Genomic DNA, 18,268 nt, shown 5'->3' on the forward strand with positions numbered 1-18,268 from the left:
TGAGGAGGACCCTTTGTCTAGTGGCCTGAGGAGGACAAGTTTTATTTTATTAGGAGATCTATAGCCTTTGTGGATTTGGTTTGAAACCGAAATGGCTAGTATCACTTTAGTAATATGAACATTTCTTTTGTGGACAAACTTTTGGTAAATCTTTATTCTAAGGTGTCGTTTTTACACATTACATGTATTATAATAAATTAGGTAACACTTTGTTTCGATATTAGTTGGCATACAGTTCACATGTAGTTGCAAAGTTACTTATATTTAGTAGAATGTCTAAAGTGGACTATCGAAATAAAGTGTTACCATAAATTATGCATAATTACATGCAAGTAACCCTAAATTTAAACCTTAACCTTAACCATATAGTAAGAACATGTAGTTGATTTATATTACATAGTACTGAAATTTATAACTACACTGTAACAAGGACACCTCAAAATAAATTGTAACCACACGTGTTCCCTATAGCTAACCTCCTGGAAAGACAATGGTCATCTTCAGGTGCATTGGCAGATGCATGTGCCTTCTGCGCTAAAATCCAACACATTTTGAAGAAACAGCCTAATCCAACACCAACCCAGCAATATACAAGTCTGTCAAAGAAACCTGCATGTGTAAAATATTGAATGAACGCGTTGACGCTGTTTGGACGCAGCTGGCAGCGACTCTAGTTTGTGAATCTGGTCTGCAGGCCGCGGCAGTTCAAGCCACACAAAGATGTATATAGATGTAGACTTACAATACAATGCATGGAGCGCATCAGTTGTGTATGGTACAACGAGACGAGATGCGCGCGTGTTGGAGGCTTTATGCGTTTAAAATGCCTCCTCATTCAAGAATACAGAGCTTCTGAAGGGTGGGGTGATGTGGGGGGCAGTTATACAGTGGGTGGACCGATATTGTGTCCACATAGCAGCCGACCCATAGACTACCTACGTGGTTCGTCTCAGCGCTTCCGTTTTCCAGCGTAACTCATGGGGTTTGACCATTAGAGAAACAGACAGAGAGAGGGACGGATAAAGAAAGAGCGAGGGAGGAGGTGACCGTGCTTCTTTTCTCAAGGAATACTAGACAGAAGCAGCTAGTAAAGAGAAGAATAAGGGCTGCCGGGCTCTGAACTGCAATTAGTGCACATCCGACACTACCACATGAAGAAAGAGTCGCATTTTTAATCGATATACTCACATGGACGCTTGCTGGATGAAGACTCTTGCCTCAGCGAGGACATAGAGGAACTCCATGGGTCCACAGAGCAGAATCTCGTGAGCTGCACGCTTGGAATATATGTGAGATTCAAAGGAAGATCGCTATCGAGCAGACAGTGTTTGGAACTGATACGAGCGCTTTGTACCGTTTCAGGGATTCGTGCAACTCTCTCTTGCATCGGAATTTAAGGTCAGTTTCTTCGAGTCTGATGATTGATTTCGAGTTCTTGCACTATAGGCCATCGTTACAGACACGCTTTTGATTCTCTACAGCATAAACCATCAGCATACAGATGTGTGAACTATAACTGCGATATCTGTGAGACATCGACTGCTCTGTTGTAGTTATATAGAATATTTTTATCAAACAGTTGAGCTTGCATTACGAGTTCTTCTGACATCCAAAGAAAGTTATAAGAGGAGCCCGTGCGATGATTTTATCCCACACTTGGAATATAACTCCTTACCAGATTTGAATAAACACCTGAAGGAAAAGAATAAGAATTTAAATAGCTGTATGTTTATGCATATCATGCATTATTAATGTGTATATGTAATGCATGTGTTTGTCTGCAAAGAAACTTGCCTTGACCTGGATCATTTATGAGCAGACATTTTCAAAAACTGAAATACTGCACCTCACAGTTTCTGCGAGACCATATCCAAGTGTTTTAGTGAAGAATGATTCGAAATCATCGGATATTTTTGTAGAGATTTTAATTAATATTGTGCGATTTTTCGAAGTTTATTTCGTTTGTTGTTTAAAGTTATCATAAAAGGTTAGCGTTAGGATAATAATTTATTTATTTGAATTTATTAAAGTGGTGCAAGATTCTGAAGGAAACTGAACAACAGAGATGCTTGTTTAAAAGAAAAAAGTGATTGGTTTTCTTCTTCTGTATAGGCCTCGGTCGCAGTAGTTCACAGGCCCTTCTGACATGGCGGACACTGAAGACAGCTTTCAGCTCCAAAACTCTCCCAGTGACACCGAATCAAAAGATTTACAAAACCATGATAAATCAGACAAGCAGCCTGGAGCCGCTAGCAAATCCCCGTCATCACAGACAACCTACATTCAACAGGTAACAACTACTGTCCTAACTATTCTGCTGTGTGTGTGTGTGTGTGTGTGTGTGTGTGTGTAACTACTTAACCAAAAATTTTAGTTACCAATTTGCTCCTAGAAATGAGCCAAATCTTACAAAACCTAAAATATAGTAATTTTTTTTAACTGTAAAAACGCAGAAATGTTTCAGTTGGGTGTATTATAGTATTTATGCCTATAGCTGTAGGCCTATATATATATATATATATATAAATAGAAGTCTATGGAATGCCTCCATTTGGAGATGCGCCAGTCTTCATCAACCTCTGACATATAAGAAAATGAATAAAGCTGCGCGGTACTTTCATCACTTACTGATGATGTTCAGAGGGCCACACAAGCAAAGCTTACAGAAACTTACAGAGGCTACACGAGTGCTATCGGAGATGATTCAAACGTGGATTGACGGAATGAGATGCAGAAATACCAATATGTAACAACAGCTTTTTGTAACTACAAGTAAGCCTAATGCAGTAGATGAACTTAGGAAACATGTGGGGAAAGTGGATAGCAGCTAGTTCACGTATTTCTGAAAAATTGTTATCTCTTCTCTTCGTCATTCCATAATAATTCGACAATTATTCGTTCTAACGGAAATCAATCCAATGAAGTGCGATTGACATGCGTGTGTGTAGCATAATTCTTAAAGATTAAAACTTAATCTTGCAGTTTATTAAAATTAATAATAATTCTGCGTTTGCAGTGATACTCTAGGCCAGCATGATTTATAGCTATAACTTATTGTTAAAGCTGAACAGCATTTTTTCTCTCCTCATATGCATTTAGATGTGATTTTGAGTCGCGGCACCGCCGTTATTAACTTTTGAAAAGCTGCAGTGCTTCTGCATTCGTTAGGTTTATTCTCAACATCTGCATCTGTCTTTTTAAAAGGGAATGGAAGGGATAAAAGTTTACTTGCACGAGCGAGAGTTGTGGGCAAAGTTTCATGAAGTGGGAACTGAAATGATCATCACCAAAGCCGGGAGGTAAGACACACATGTTCTGAAAATGCATCTGTAGTTTTCGGATAACCGATATAAAAATAAAAATGCAAAATTATTTTGTATTGTAATCAAAATATAGTACCGATTAGCCTATTATTATAAATGTATAATATAATACTAATTGTACACTATTCATTATATATGAGCCTATTAAATTATATATTCTCCCCACTGCAACGTAAAAAGTTCGATTGTCTTATAATTTCTCCATTGTGATCTTTAACTGTGGTTTGCTTGGGGCTATAGATTGACAATAGGTTTCTACACAACTGTATTTGTGATTTCTTAGTGATTCATCTAGATGCATTTCACCTTTTTATCTTTGTATTATTTATTATATACGTAGGCTATTTTCTAAATTTTCTCATTTCTAATTTGCACATACTTGACCTGTACACACATTGTTTATATTATATATTGTGTTTTTGCTGTTTTGTACATTGCCTATTTAGATATTTGTATATTATTCTTTGATTATCTGTGTCCTGTCCTGTTGCTGTGTTTCTGTTAAACTGTGGAGCTTCTGTCACTACAACTAATTCCTTGCATGTGTAAACATACCCAATAAAGCTCATTCTGATTCGGATTCATTCTGATTATATACGTAGGCTATTATTTATATTTTGTATTATTTATTTTGATGAATAATGTGTTTGAGTTTGATTTGGCAGTGTGAGCATAGGCCAATTCCAGTAAATCAACAAGCATTGGTTTGGCTGCATGATCTAGTTTTTATGCGAATTATTATAGGGCTAAAAATATGCATAATTTGGATTGTTGATGCAGATTTGTCCGATATTGTTACGGATATACACCGAACTTAGATCTCACTTTAGAACTTCTAGAGCACTTGTTTAAAATAGTATCATCGCATAGAAAGCATTGAAATGCAGAGTGAGCGGTGTGTGTTCATCTGTTTTAAGGTTACTAATTGTTTTAAAACAATACTGTGGTGGTTTAGGCCAGAGCTCCGGCAGTTATTCTGCTTTATTAGCAGAGAAGTTTTCTAAAATACATATTGCACAATGAAGTTAGTATTTCAGTAATTTGTGCTTCTTTAAAAACAGCAGAGGGACTCTCAGAAATCAGATGCAGAGTAAAAAAGAAAACAAAGAAATCTGTGTGCATGAATTCTTTACTGCGACTTTGCTGTTGCTTAACGTTATGATAAATATGAGATCGTCGCTGGAAATTAAGTTAATATTTAACGTTATAAATGTCTCATTGAGTCTGTATGCATTATAGCAAATTGTCTTGCAGTTTTTGTCATTTAACTCTTGACAAAATCGCCACAACCTTAAACGGGCCACTGCTCTGTTTTATTTGTGCATTTAAATACGTGCATTTCTTAAAGTGAACACATTCAAATATGAAACACTGCTTATGACCCGGTGAATCCAAAATCACTTGCATCGTCTACTCACATTTATGCACACTTCCACAGTTTTATTCACTCAATATACAATTGTTTCTGTTTGGGTTATATTATGTGCCTATGTAAGGTACAATGAATCTGAATTGGCATTTTTAGCATTCATGTAATCGTATTCAACTCGATGTGGTGTCAAATATTTTTGAGCACGTCATAATAAATATTATATGCCGTTTAAAGCGATATTGATTTAGGCTATATAGGTTTGAAATAAACATTTTCTACACATCAGTTGAAAAAAAATACTTATTGTTATTATTATAGTTAATCATGCTGTAATATTTTCCCATTTTTATCCACAGGCGGATGTTCCCAAGCTTCAAAGTGAAGGTCACCGGGTTGAACCCAAAAACCAAATACATTCTGCTGATGGATGTCGTGCCAGCGGACGACCACCGCTATAAATTCGCCGATAACAAATGGTCCGTGAGTCATCAATGGTTTTATTAAGAGTTAAAGTTACGGATGCAGGTTATTATTTATTTGGGTAATTATATTTCTGAAATTCATTTTTATTCTCACTGAAGTACGTGGCTTTTGGAAAACTTTCAAAGTCGTTTAAAGCAAACGTTTTAAGTTATCAATATTATCAATATCAATATAAAGACAACTTTCTCAAATATTCCTTACAAGACCTAGCAAATTATAAAGCTGGGGCCACACATATTCATATTTAAATTAGACTTATTCATTGTCATTATTTAGTTTTAGTGCTGAGGAACACAGACTGTGTAATGAAGGCAGTGTGATCATTAAAATATTCCTTAATAGTCACAAATTAGTTTATAGTATACATTGTTTAAACAATTTCAACTTAATGTATACGTTAAAAGATGAGAAAATATATCCTTCGCATTGCTTTACATACAGCTCCATCTGCTGCACAGAAAACACTGTGAATTGGGTTTATACTCCTTTTTCAGGGTCAGTGGTTTTAAATTGTTGAGGTTATTGAGGGAGGATGTCCACAAGCCAATATCCCTGATAATTACCCGTTCAGTGCAAGCTCTGGAACTAATGGCCCTCTTGATCAACCATCATCTTAGCCATTAACCAAATAAACTGGTCTTTGAAAGACATTATGTACAATGCACAAGGCATTGATGCATGATAAATGGGAGGTAGCAGGCTGGATCACATTTCGATTGCAATAAAAGAAACATGTTGAGGGAATAAAACATTATCTTTGAGTTTTAATGAAATTATCCTTGTAATAATTCATGCATGGAAAAATAAACAGAATCTTAAACCTGAGAGTGACTTTTCTGGTCAATACAGCAGAGTGCAACAATATCAGTGATCACAGGAAATATAACTTAAGTAATTTAAACGTAATACAAAATATTTCAAGTATAAAAGACTACAGTGTTGAGGGAAATCAATGTGCATTTAAAATGAAGTAAATGTGTGTTTAAATAACGACGGAGTTGTCTTTAAAATGCTGTATTTTGCACTGGGGCTCAGGTCTGTGACGGGGAAGGCAGAACCTGCGATGCCGGGAAGGCTGTACGTTCATCCAGATTCTCCAGCCACCGGAGCACATTGGATGCGGCAACTGGTGTCTTTCCAGAAGTTGAAATTAACCAACAACCACCTTGATCCCTTCGGACATGTGAGTGAAATCCACTGTAAAAAATAAAAGTGGTTTCAACTTAAAATAATTTGTTACCCTGCCTTAAAATTGTAAGTTTAGTCAACACAAATGTCACTTAGTACAACTTAACATTTCACGTTGATTAAACTTATTTGTGTTGACTAAACTTACAATTTTAATGCAGCCAGGTAACAAATAATTTTTTTTACAGTGTGTATTTGCTTTGAAACTTTTTGACTGAATAAACAAATATATTACTGACAAAATCATCACATGTATTGTAGCAGTTTGAAAGATTTGAAAGGGTTGTCACACATGCAGATCTGATCAGGTAGTGTTGTATCGAGGCTCTAGATCAGGAAATCCACCCCTGAAGAGATGCTGCTGACAAACACCAGAACATGTAATAACCAAAACACATCTTAAATCCGGTAATGATAATCGTGAGCAGCACCAGCCTCAGATGTGGAACACTAAATTCAGATTATAATTGTACTCTCTGTAAACTGATGTGGGTTTAAAGAAATTTCATTTTTATATGGTTTTAATATGCGTAGCATCCACTTATGCACTAATGCACAGTCAACTCATGAGGTTTTTGCTATTAAGAAAAAGCAGCCCGAGCCTCAATTCAAATGTCTCTCAGTTTCAATCGAGCACGAGGTTCAACATTTCTCTGATTTCTGGACAAGCCAGATCACCTTCGGTGTGAGACTAGAAAACGAGCATTGAGTTGGTTTCTGAACAGATGGTGTTTAGATGTCTCATCTTTGAATGCAAGCAGTTTGCTGTTTAGTTCTGATCACAAGGTTGAAGTCGATCAGGCTTGTTTTCTTGCCAAACCTCAGCTGGTAGAATGAAATCAGAGCCCGGCTGGAATGTGAGCCGAGTTGTAAATTTTTGTCCAGAATGCATTTTTGATTGGTTGCAGTGGTTCTTGGCATGCCCCCTTTTGTGCTGAAAGAGCACTCTGGGATTTATAAATGAAGTACGGCTTCTCGACCAACATAACAATCTATCGGTTTGTTGTTCCAGGTGGTTGAAATAATTTCAGAACTATTTATAATTACTAGTCTCAGAAACAGGGCTGGACATGCAATAAGCTGGAACCTGTTAGCAAATGTATAAAAGCAGCCAATAGTTCTGAACTCTGTCTTAATTAGACTCCGGTGATGAGATAAAGATGTCTGAGAGAAACTCGTGGATAACTTACCGAGCATGCACACAGTAAAAGCAATAGTTAAGTTGTGAGCAGTAGAACACGGTTTGAATTTTCCAAGTTGAAGATGTTTTTAGATGGCAGCAAACTAAAGCTTTGGCTTTGATCATTATTGTACCATTCATTAAGCGTTCAATAGGCATACACATTCTTTGCCTCTCACAGAAATATCTGAGTCAAAATGGTGGAGTTTGGATAACTGTGCTTCAAACTGTTTATATTTAATGACAGATTGTGATGAGTGATGGACAGAGGTATACAAAGGCTGTTAATCTGCAGGGTTTCGCAGTCCCTGTGATGTCGGCAACATGAAAGAGTGGGCCAACATTCATGGCCCTCAGTGATCGCTCACTATCATTAAAAACTATCATCCAGCATGGGGGCAAATGGAGAAATGGGGCAACAGGGCACCCAGAACAGAGAAATGCTGCACTCCCAGTGGGTGGTCCCACAAAAAACTCTTCTCATGTCCATACAGTTCTCCAAATATTCTTATATGTCACACTCTGCTTTTCGCCAAAGCTGTGCGGTTGCAATCCTTGTTTAATCCAGGAAGGCCTATATACAGTGTGCGGGGTTATGCCAGATGCTTCACAGAACTGTGAATTATTATTTTATTTCGACATCACAGATATTAAAGCAATGCGTTTTGCTTTTAACCTTTAACAATAAATCATCTTGTTCATCCTGAGCAAAAGCTATATTCTCCGCTGAGAGCGATGTTTAAAGTTTACAGCAAGCCCTGCTTTCCAAGTCTCAGGGCTGTGTTGAGCCAAGAGCCGCTCGGAGGGAGTGGACCGATGTCCCTGATCAAAGGAGAAACGCTGCAGTTGTTTGGAAAATGCATGTGAGGGGAAAACACATGAAAATGGAAAATAGGAATGCGTGTGTGTGTGTGTACACTTGGCATGCTCATCCAGAATGCAAAGTTTAGACAAAATCCACTTAGAGAAGCTTACATTATACACACACAGAGGACAGGAACAACCCACAGAGCCGACAAGAACCTGAACAAAAGTCTTTTTAGTAATATTCTTCAAATCCATACATAAGACAAGTGCACACTGCAAAACAGCTACATATGGACCTTTTTCAGCACTAGTGTAAATCTTCTGTTTGGTAGACAGATGCAGCTCTGCTCGGACTGTTATGTAAGGTCTCTGTGAACAGCATATAGCACTGGGCAGGAGGCTTTAGAGATGGACAGTGTTGCGTCTACTGAAACATGCAAAACGGGAAAATGGGGCATTGCTGGGTGAGAAGTCCAATTAGGCTCTGAGTTTAAGTGTGAACAGACAGACCGCAGTAGCGCTGATTATTGATCTCAAAACGGCTTGGAGGAGTGGATATTATTGAAGAAAAATGGTGTTTAATAATGCAGCTGATAGCAAGAAGAAAAACGTTTAAATACAGTTATTAGCGATGTTCCTTGGCAATCACATTAATCAAGCATGGTAGCATCATTTTATGTAAAATGTCTTTCCTTATATTATATATAACCAAAAATATCATTTAAATAATATGCACGTGAACACGAGGTGTTTGCTTTACATGGTCGGTCATGTTTGCGCTCTATTTTCTCTCCAGATTATCCTGAATTCCATGCATAAATATCAGCCCAGGATTCACATCGTAAAAGCAGATGAAAATAACGGATTTGGATCCAAAAACACCGCTTTCTGCACTCACGTGTTCCCGGAAACGGCGTTCATTGCAGTCACGTCTTACCAGAACCATAAGGTAAGCAGCTACGGGAGCAAGAGACGACCATTTGAGCTTATCATGTTGAGAGCATTTTTAACATTATAAATATGGCGTGGAAATAGATTTTGTGAATCTACGAAATTATAGAATTAGCATAGAATTGTCTGCTTCAAGAAAGTGTCACAAATTCGTCTTAACTTATGATTCCTGGTCTGAATGATTCCAATCCAATTACTCTTAAAACCCACGATAACAGCTTGATTTGACAGATTTGCCGAAAAAAATAGATTTGTGCAGCGATCAAAAATATTGTTGCTAATTGTAACTGGTAATTATTTTGACACGAATTTATAATATTCATTTATGTAAAGCAATTATATATCTATTGATTTACTTTACTTTTCCTGAATTCCCTAAAAGGGGTCCGATCATAAGTAGGTTAAGTGATTTTCTTGAAAGCAAAGCTTGTCTTGCTTTTATATTTTACACATCCAGATCCGCGTGAACCATTTCATTACATATTTTACTAACAAACAAAAGAATAAGAATAAACGACGTCCGAAATGTTTATTTGGCTACTAAGCACTATGAAAAATAAATGTTGCACTAATCATGATTTATCTGGTCAGCTGTTAAGTTTCTAATAATATTTCCATTCATGCATTCAAAATTCTATTATTGGTTATTAGTCCAGTCCCAGCCGTGATCATATCGACATCATTAGGTCGCCAAGCACGGCTGAATATGATATGGCAGTGAAAAAATAACTAAATACAGAGATAAATAACTGCATAAACATTATGTACAGTGAGTCCTTAATTAAATAACTACATTATTTGTTAATAAAAGACTGTCAGATGCATGTCTGTTTTTGTCACACTAGTTGATATTTGTGTGGGCAGTTGTTAATGTAACATTATACAGTTAAAAACTCGTCTTGCGCTGTAGTCAGAGTCCAGAAGTTGAATGTGAGCAGCCGACATTTAATCGTAAGATCCTATTTGCAAATAAGAATATGATAAAGATGGACAGTACTCATCTGGACAACAGATTTGAGTAGCCTAATAAATGATTTCACTGATGTGAGAAAAACAACATCTAACTGCATGCATTTAGCAGACTTTAATGCAAACCTCTTTTTCTACTTGTATTTATTCATTGATTGATTGCAATTGGAGTGAAATACCGAGTCGGTGAAAGATGTGTTTATTTGCAGCTCTTAGGCCTATCGATGCGTTTTAAAGACATCGCCGAGCTTAAGTAGCCTACAGTCTTTCTTTGTGGTTTTTTCATCCTTGCTTTAAACACAAAAACAAAAATGTTAGTTTTAATGAACGGACATGATGATATCTATTAATTTTAATTAATTAATTTTTGTTTTTTGTTTTTGTACATTTTCACCACTTCTGACTTTTAATTATAACCAAAAAAAATAATAAAAAAGGTTAAGTCTACGTCTTTACAAAAATTTCAAGAAAGCAATTTACGCAACTAAACAGGGTAAAAGCATGAGCACCTGCATGTCATTAAAAATAATTGATTTTGAATAACCTTTTGGACCTTACGCTTGCAGCTAAACAAACCAGCAAACGGGAATAATCTTGTGTAGGTTTACCTTTATCCCACCGCCAGCAACATCTTAGGCTACTAGTTAAAAAGGTATATGGTTTTCAAACTCATATATATGTATGAGGTAGAGCACCATATGCTCTCGTAAATTGTGTGTATATGTGTATATATATATATGTGTGTATATATATAAATGAATATACATACCAAACTAAGAGATATAAACTGAATAAATATAAAGACGAAAAGGTAGCTGCAGTGAGTTAAAAGAAGCTTGAAATCTCAAAAATCTACCGAAGCGCCGCCAAGACTCTGGAGTTATGGACCTTCGAAAATACGAAACTGACATATTTTGAAAAATTTCAGTTTGCACTTTCACGGTAAAAAGGTAAATAATAAGGACATCAAAACTACTCCGTTTCGTGAAGTCTGCCGAGCGCACAGTGCGTTTATGAGAGCTCAGAGGTGCGTCCCAACACCATGTCCATTTTTACAAGGTCTCATCTCAAGTGAGAGCCAAAGTAGTGTCAAAGATCAGGTCCTGTTAGAAAACACACCACAACAGCCAGAAATAACCCCTCGCAGAGACAGCGAGTCTCATTAAAGCTCTATCCCTAAACTCACTAAACTCGTTACTGTCTATCAGTACAGATACTAGCATCTTGCCAAATCACTTTTGGAAATTTGGCAGTGGCACTTGGGATTAACCTTAGATACAAAAGTTTGAAAATTATTTTTTTTTTCTGCTTTTTGTTTCATTTTCAAGACCTTTTTTTTCTTTTATAAAAACATCCGTTTGAAATGTCTTTCACACATTTGAACAGATTCAGAGATTTTGTAAGCTATTAAATCAGATATAATAAATAATAATAATTTTACCCCCTTAACAATCAATGGGATAAAAAATATGATAAGAATTATAAATAACTAAAGAAGTTATGATTAAGGCAAAAAATAATGTATTTTTAAATGCATAAAGGCTATTTACAAAAGGCAAAATATTTGATGTTGACCTCTGATATTTAAATTAGATCTCACTATGGCAATATTAACATATGCTTTCTGTGCTTCTTGTGTAGAATTATTAGAAACTTTGTTCAGGTTTATGTAAAGACAAAAATCTACACCAATCTTTATTCAAACTGACAGATGTTTTTCTACATTAGTGCAGCATCAAACAAACCACAGCTTGGGTATCTTTTCATCATCTGCTGACCAAGCACAGAAAACCACTATAGGATAATTCGTTAATTTACACCCAAAGTCATTATGCTGCTTTACAGACACTGTGCAATAAAACATGCTAGTAGATATGGTTTCAAAGACAAGACTGAAGGGACTGAAGTGATTGTTACAGTGGGTTCCCTCATTAACAGAAACATACAACACAATCAGTCGGTCAATGCAGTGCTCAGTGCACATTCATGAATGCATTACTGCAAACAGCAAAAAGGAGTTAAAAGCCAATCATCTATAAATCACCTTTTGAATGTTATATTACTCTGCCAAGATGCATCGTTTAGGAGTAGAACTGAAACAATGTCTTGTGAGCTTCAAGACATCACAGCATGCTCTCATGCTATTAATAACAAGATGTCTGGAGTTCAAATCTGGTTGAGAATCTCATTGTTTGTTTCAAATGAAAAAAAGAGACTACAGCAGTATTTAAACAGCGTGTACATGCAAGGTAACACTGTTGTGTTGGCTGTTTTACAGATCACCCAACTGAAGATCGAGAACAATCCCTTCGCAAAGGGCTTTCGTGGAAGTGACGATATGGAGCTGCATCGCATGTCAAGAATGCAGAGGTGAGTCTAAATCTGCGAAGAGTGATGTTTACATGAGCGAGTGCTTGTGTGGAGTTAATTACAGCAATCAACAAACAGCAGCCATCAGCTCAGGTTAGGAGCTCCCTCTTTATATAGGTGTCTTACAGATAGCACCTCTAAATGTGCTCACACTGACAGGAGACTTGACCAGCATCTTCAGAAGCCAGTCAGATTAAAACTAAACTAAACTGGGCAATATTGATCCATGCACAGCACAGATACAAGCCAGCGACGCTCTTGACTGAGGGGACACTTCTTATGCGAGTGTTCCTCTTGAAAACCATCGACCATGGCAATCTCTCTCTTTCCGCTCTGTGTAGATCCAGAACAGTTGTCTGCAGTTGTGATATAGTTGGTCCAGTGGAAGCAAAGACCACATGGCTCGTGTTCTTATTTTCTCCAGATGACTGATGTATAGAGTGTGGAAAAACACATTTTCAAAGCAGAAAATCTGGTCGGAGGGCCCACGGCAGCCAACATAGGCGTTGTCCACTCCAAAATGGCAGACTTCACTATACACTAGGAAAAAATGGCAATGCTCTTTCCATGCCGTAGTTAACTTTGTCTGTTGTTGCTTTCAAACAAGCAAAGAAAGAACTGACTAATGTCTCCCATGAGAGCCTTCTATTGAGTTTCCAGATAATGACCTGAAGACTTTAAGACCCAACTAAAGCTTGCACGATTCTCCTACTGAATCCGTTACACAGCACTGCTATTAACATGACTTTATGCATTCAGCAGATGCTTTCGTCCGGTGGCATACAAGCAAGAAAGCCACTACTCGTTATAAAGCAAAGAGTAATGCATCATAAAAATGCAGAGGAAAAAAGAAACTCCTCCGTGGCGCTGTGTAGAAGTCAAAGGTCCTGATATCCTATCTGTCCTCCACTGTCAAACACTGAGACAAAGCAGGTCTGGTCTTAGTTAAATTCGGACCAATGGAAAACCAGGTCAGTGGTTCAAAAGAAATAGCGTAGGAATTAATGCAAAGTGCCTCTTACAACTTTCGCTGATTAATTGGCATGGAAAAGCTCCCGTTGCAGACAGATGGCGAAGAGATTATTCTAACGCAGTGCTGCGCGTCCATGGTGGATGTGGTTAGTTACCAATGGAACGGTTTCAAGATCCCTGACTGAAAGACAACATGGAAATGCATGCCATGAAATGGCTTACAAAGTCCTTTCTGTTTCCCAAAGCACCAAGGAGTATCCGGTGGTCCCTCGCAGTACTGTACGTCAGAGGGTCGGCACCAGCCAGAGTCCGTTCGCCGGTGACGTCCAAGGCCTGTCTACTCCCAGCAGACAGACCTTGAGCTCTCAGTACGCCTGTGAGAACGGGGTCACGAGCACGTCGCAGGATCTGTTGCCTCAGTCGAGCTCTTATCCTCTGCCCCACGAACACAGCCAAGACTATCACTGCGTCAAAAGGAAAGGTGGGTCCATCTGGTCACTTCTTGAAATTTTAGCTTTTAGTGTTTTAGGGTTGTGATATTTCAAGATCAGTGCTTCCCAACCATGTTCCTGGAGCCTGCATGCCTCCTTAAAGGGAGAGTGCACCCAAAAATGAAAATTCTGTCTAATTACTCACCCTCATGTCGTTCCAAACCCGTAAGACCTTTGTATATCTTCAGAACACAAATTAAGATATTTTTGATGAAATCCGAGAGCTTTCTGAGGCTCCATAGACAACAATGCAACTGAAATATTCCCAGACCTAGAAACGTAGTAAGGATATCGGTAAAACAGTCCATGTGATATCAGTGGCTCAACTGCAATTTTATGAAGCTATGAGAATACTTTTTGTGCGCAAAGAAAACTAAAATAATGACTTTATTCAACAATTCTTCTCCTCCAAATCATGTCTTCCATCATTATCGGGAGTACCTTTGCACGTACACAACGTGCGCATGATGCTGCTGACGTAGAACGTTGCAGAGGAAAGCAATGTGCATGCGTCATGGTACTCTTGATAATGGCGCCTATGGTGACAAGAATTGTTGAATAAAGTCGTTATTTTGGTTTTCTTTGCGCACATAAAGTATTCTCGTAGCTTCGTAAAATTACGGTTGAACCACTAATGTCACATGGACTGTTTTACCGATATCCTTACTACATTTCTTGGTCTCTGAACATTTCAGTTGCATTGCTGTCTATGCAGGGTCAGAGAGCTCTCGGATTTCATCAACTATATCTTAATTCATGTTCCAAAGAAGAACGAAGGTCTTACGGGTTTGGAACGACATAAGGGTGAGTAATTAATGACAGAATTTTCATTTTTGGGTGAACTATCTCTTTAATCAAACAGGCCATCAGCTCATCCGTAGAGACTCCTGAAATGAGTGTCTCAAAAGGAGACTTGCAACGTGTAAAATGCTGGGGCTCCTGGAATATGGTTGGGAAGCCACTGCTGAATTAATTTCCATTAGTGTTGGTTGATAGCTCAATTGTTATATCGTCAGCCTGTGAGATCGCCGATACACAATATTATAGCGCGAGTTTATGCAGTTTAAAAACACTCCTGTTATAATCAGTGAAGCTATCTACACTGATGAATGATGAATAAATCTTTTATACTTACATCTGCACTTTATTGTTAATGATGAGAGAATTTGTAAGACAGACTTCAGTTGGCGAGCGTGCAATGAACAACAAAACTCCACTGTTTGAGCGATGACTCATCTGAATGCCTCTGATTGGCCATTGCATTCATAAGCTCAACATAATCATGTGTGATTGGTTATAACGCACAACGCTGTAAAAACGCTGAAAAATAAATATAATGGAACAAATAAGTCCTAATATTAATTAGGTAGTATTTCTAGCCTGATGATGATGATGATAATAATAATAATAATAATAATAATAATCGTCTCGCTATCGTCAGTGACATCAGCCACAGGCGATATCTCTGACTATCGTCGATAAATGATACTATCACCTATCGGCACAACCCTAATTTCCATCCCATTTTGTCCATGTGCAGTTGAGGACGACTGTCACGCAGGAGAGCACTCGTACAAGAAGACCTACGTGGAAAGCTCATCCAGCGAGGACGATCACTACTATCCGCCCGTGAGCTACTCTCAGTCTCTGGGTCTCAGCGGTGCCCCCTACAGGGCGGAGTCTGGTCAGCGGCAGGCGTGCATGTACGCCAGTTCATTGCAGTCCACCGAGCCTGTGCCCAGCCTGGAAGACATCAGCTGCAACACCTGGGCGGGGGTCTCACCTTACGCCGGCTGCTCGGTGACCACCATGCAGCAGATGGAGCAACTGCCCTACCAGCACTTCTCAGCTCACTTCACCTCAGGACCCCTCGTGTCCAGATTGAGTGGCGTCACGGGTCATGCCTCACCGCAGCTGGGCGACACCCATGCCATGTACCAGGGGTCCATGCCCCATCAGTCGTTGGGCCGTCAATGCAGTCCAAGTGCGGGAATCCAGTCGCCGACCGCTGGCCTACAAGGCAACGAGTTCTTGTACACTCACAGTATTCCTCGCACCCTGTCTCCGCACCAATACCACGCTGTGCACAGTGTAAGCATTATGCCTGACTGGAATGAGGGCAGCTAACTGGATTCTTTCGAGCAGCGTATGAGGCCCCAACATGGAGGAGAGGCGCTTTCCTGCGTATTTATAACTTGTGAGCGTAGGCGACTTGTGTCATAAACTGTTCAAGGCTGGTTCAACTGGCTGAGGCAGCAATGAATGTCTCAGTGTTTGAGCAGGACAGTAACATGAGACATATATTTGCATGACGCTGACTGTATATCAGGGACTAAGAACCTTTCCCCTTCCATGCAAGGACACATGCACAAGGATGCCTACCATTTTACCAATTCAGTTTTATTTTAATCCAGTATATATATTTTAATAGGGCAGCAAAATGATTAATCGCGAAAAATTCGCGATAAAATAATAATTCGAAAATAATTAGAAAAAATTCAAAATAAAAGTCTGTTTACATACTATATGTGTGTGTACTGTGTATATTTATTATGTACATATAAAAACACACATACCTGTATATATCAAGGAAAAATATGTTAGATTTATATATAAAATATTTATATATAATATAAATTATATACAAGTATATATACATACAAATATAAAATTATATGTGTATATATATATATATATATATATATATATATATATATATATATGTCTGTGTGTGTGTATTTATATATACATACTAAATATACACAGTACACACACATAGTATGTAACAGACTTTTATTTTCAATGCGATTAATCGTTTTGCAGCGCTAATTTTTTCATTTGATTATTTGAGTTGTTTTTGATATTGTACTTTGGCAGTATGTTACAGAACAAGTCTGTGGGATCTTATGCTTGATGGTTTCTGTTAACCTGTAGACTAATGGGAATCTGGTCCGTGAGCACAACGTGTCTCTAATCACAGCAGATCTGTTTGAGTGCTGATTTTAGTTGAAGTCTAACACATTTTGGTGGTGCAGATTTTGTTCAGGGAGGTATTACAAGTTTTCTTCCACTTAAATCACATTTTCACAAATCATTTGTTTCTGAACTATCAGCAAAAGTCCATGATACAAAAAGTCAGTAAAAAGTAATTAGATAAATGAACACTTTACAAAATGGAAATTGTGGCGCAGCACACAAGACAAACTTAAAGTACAACATTGATAGTTTAATACTACTTATAAGCTAGTTATCATGGACATACTGAGTCTGTTTTAGTACACACAAGAGTAACGTCTTCATACATTGAAGAGATTCTCAGAGCACTATTCACAGAGTTTAGAACTCAAACATGCTTTAGAGTTACTCTACAACATCTGAGATACAATAATGTAACAAACTTTGGTATGGAGATCTTTATTTTTGGACACTTGTAGTGAGCAGATTTTCCTGTTAATAGTATTTATTTTTCTTGTATTATAAACCTTGTTCCCTTTCTTAAAGGCCATTGCTAGGTTGACTTTTTTCAGTACTATGAGTTTGGTAGTCGAACTTTCTTTTTACTTAAAAAAGAAAAAAAAGAAAAAATGTAACCAGACTGGTATATAAATTTGAACGCTTATGAATAACTGTCAAAAACATACAAATATGAATTACTTGGCTGTACATACAACAAAATGTACATAGAACAGAATAAATGTAAAAGATCCTGAAGTCTGAGATTATTTAATGCAATTCTACAGACTGTGGCGTAAATCTATAATGCTGTATTAGCCTATTAATGCTAACCTCCATGAATAACGGCGATGGATTTGAGGAATGACTTCTCAGACCCGATGGAGCTGAAGATTGCTAAAGTGACAGTAGACCATTTAAATAACTGACAATTAAAAAACCCTAACAATTATAAGAAAACAAACATTACAGTGTCATCAAAAGAGTTAAAGCACGTCCATCTTTTTACTGCTGAAGCCTATTTGAGTGCATCGTTTTGGAATCCGTTTGGTTGAGGAATGTCTTGTTTTGTATCAGATATTAATGATGGTCATGACAAATTAGCAGTTGTGTAGAAAATCCGTTGGATTAAAGTGGGTTTAACCAACAATGACATCCCCTGTGCTGAGGCCTCTCTAAATCTTCAACATGTCACCCTTGAGAAAACAGT

The 18,268-nt window shown here is 37.8% G+C and overlaps 1 protein-coding gene across 2 annotated transcripts in view; it reads left to right on the forward strand.

Moving 5' to 3' along the window:
- LOC306869207 (T-box transcription factor TBX5-A-like) overlaps positions 1 to 17,814 on the forward strand; it is a 20,274-nt gene extending 2,460 nt beyond the window's left edge. Inside the window, exons 1-10 of one of the 2 annotated variants that reach the window (XM_079415870.1) lie at positions 911 to 1,398; positions 2,113 to 2,290; positions 3,205 to 3,299; positions 5,052 to 5,171; positions 6,214 to 6,361; positions 9,150 to 9,302; positions 12,552 to 12,643; positions 13,861 to 14,096; positions 15,647 to 16,636; positions 16,886 to 17,814. In XM_079415870.1, coding sequence (XP_079271996.1) covers positions 2,147 to 2,290; positions 3,205 to 3,299; positions 5,052 to 5,171; positions 6,214 to 6,361; positions 9,150 to 9,302; positions 12,552 to 12,643; positions 13,861 to 14,096; positions 15,647 to 16,233 — 1,575 coding nt within the window. In that variant the 5' untranslated portion in view covers positions 911 to 1,398; positions 2,113 to 2,146 and the 3' untranslated portion in view covers positions 16,234 to 16,636; positions 16,886 to 17,814. Of the gene's footprint in view, positions 1 to 910; positions 1,399 to 2,112; positions 2,291 to 3,204; positions 3,300 to 5,051; positions 5,172 to 6,213; positions 6,362 to 9,149; positions 9,303 to 12,551; positions 12,644 to 13,860; positions 14,097 to 15,646; positions 16,637 to 16,885 lie in introns of those variants that run through there. The other variant, XM_079415871.1, reaches the window with a different exon arrangement.
- Positions 17,815 to 18,268: the final 454 nt, after the last annotated feature.

The sequence above is a fragment of the Barbus barbus genome (assembly GCF_936440315.1).
Source record: "Barbus barbus genome assembly, chromosome: 5".
In the NCBI taxonomy this organism is placed as follows: domain Eukaryota; kingdom Metazoa; phylum Chordata; class Actinopteri; order Cypriniformes; family Cyprinidae; genus Barbus; species Barbus barbus.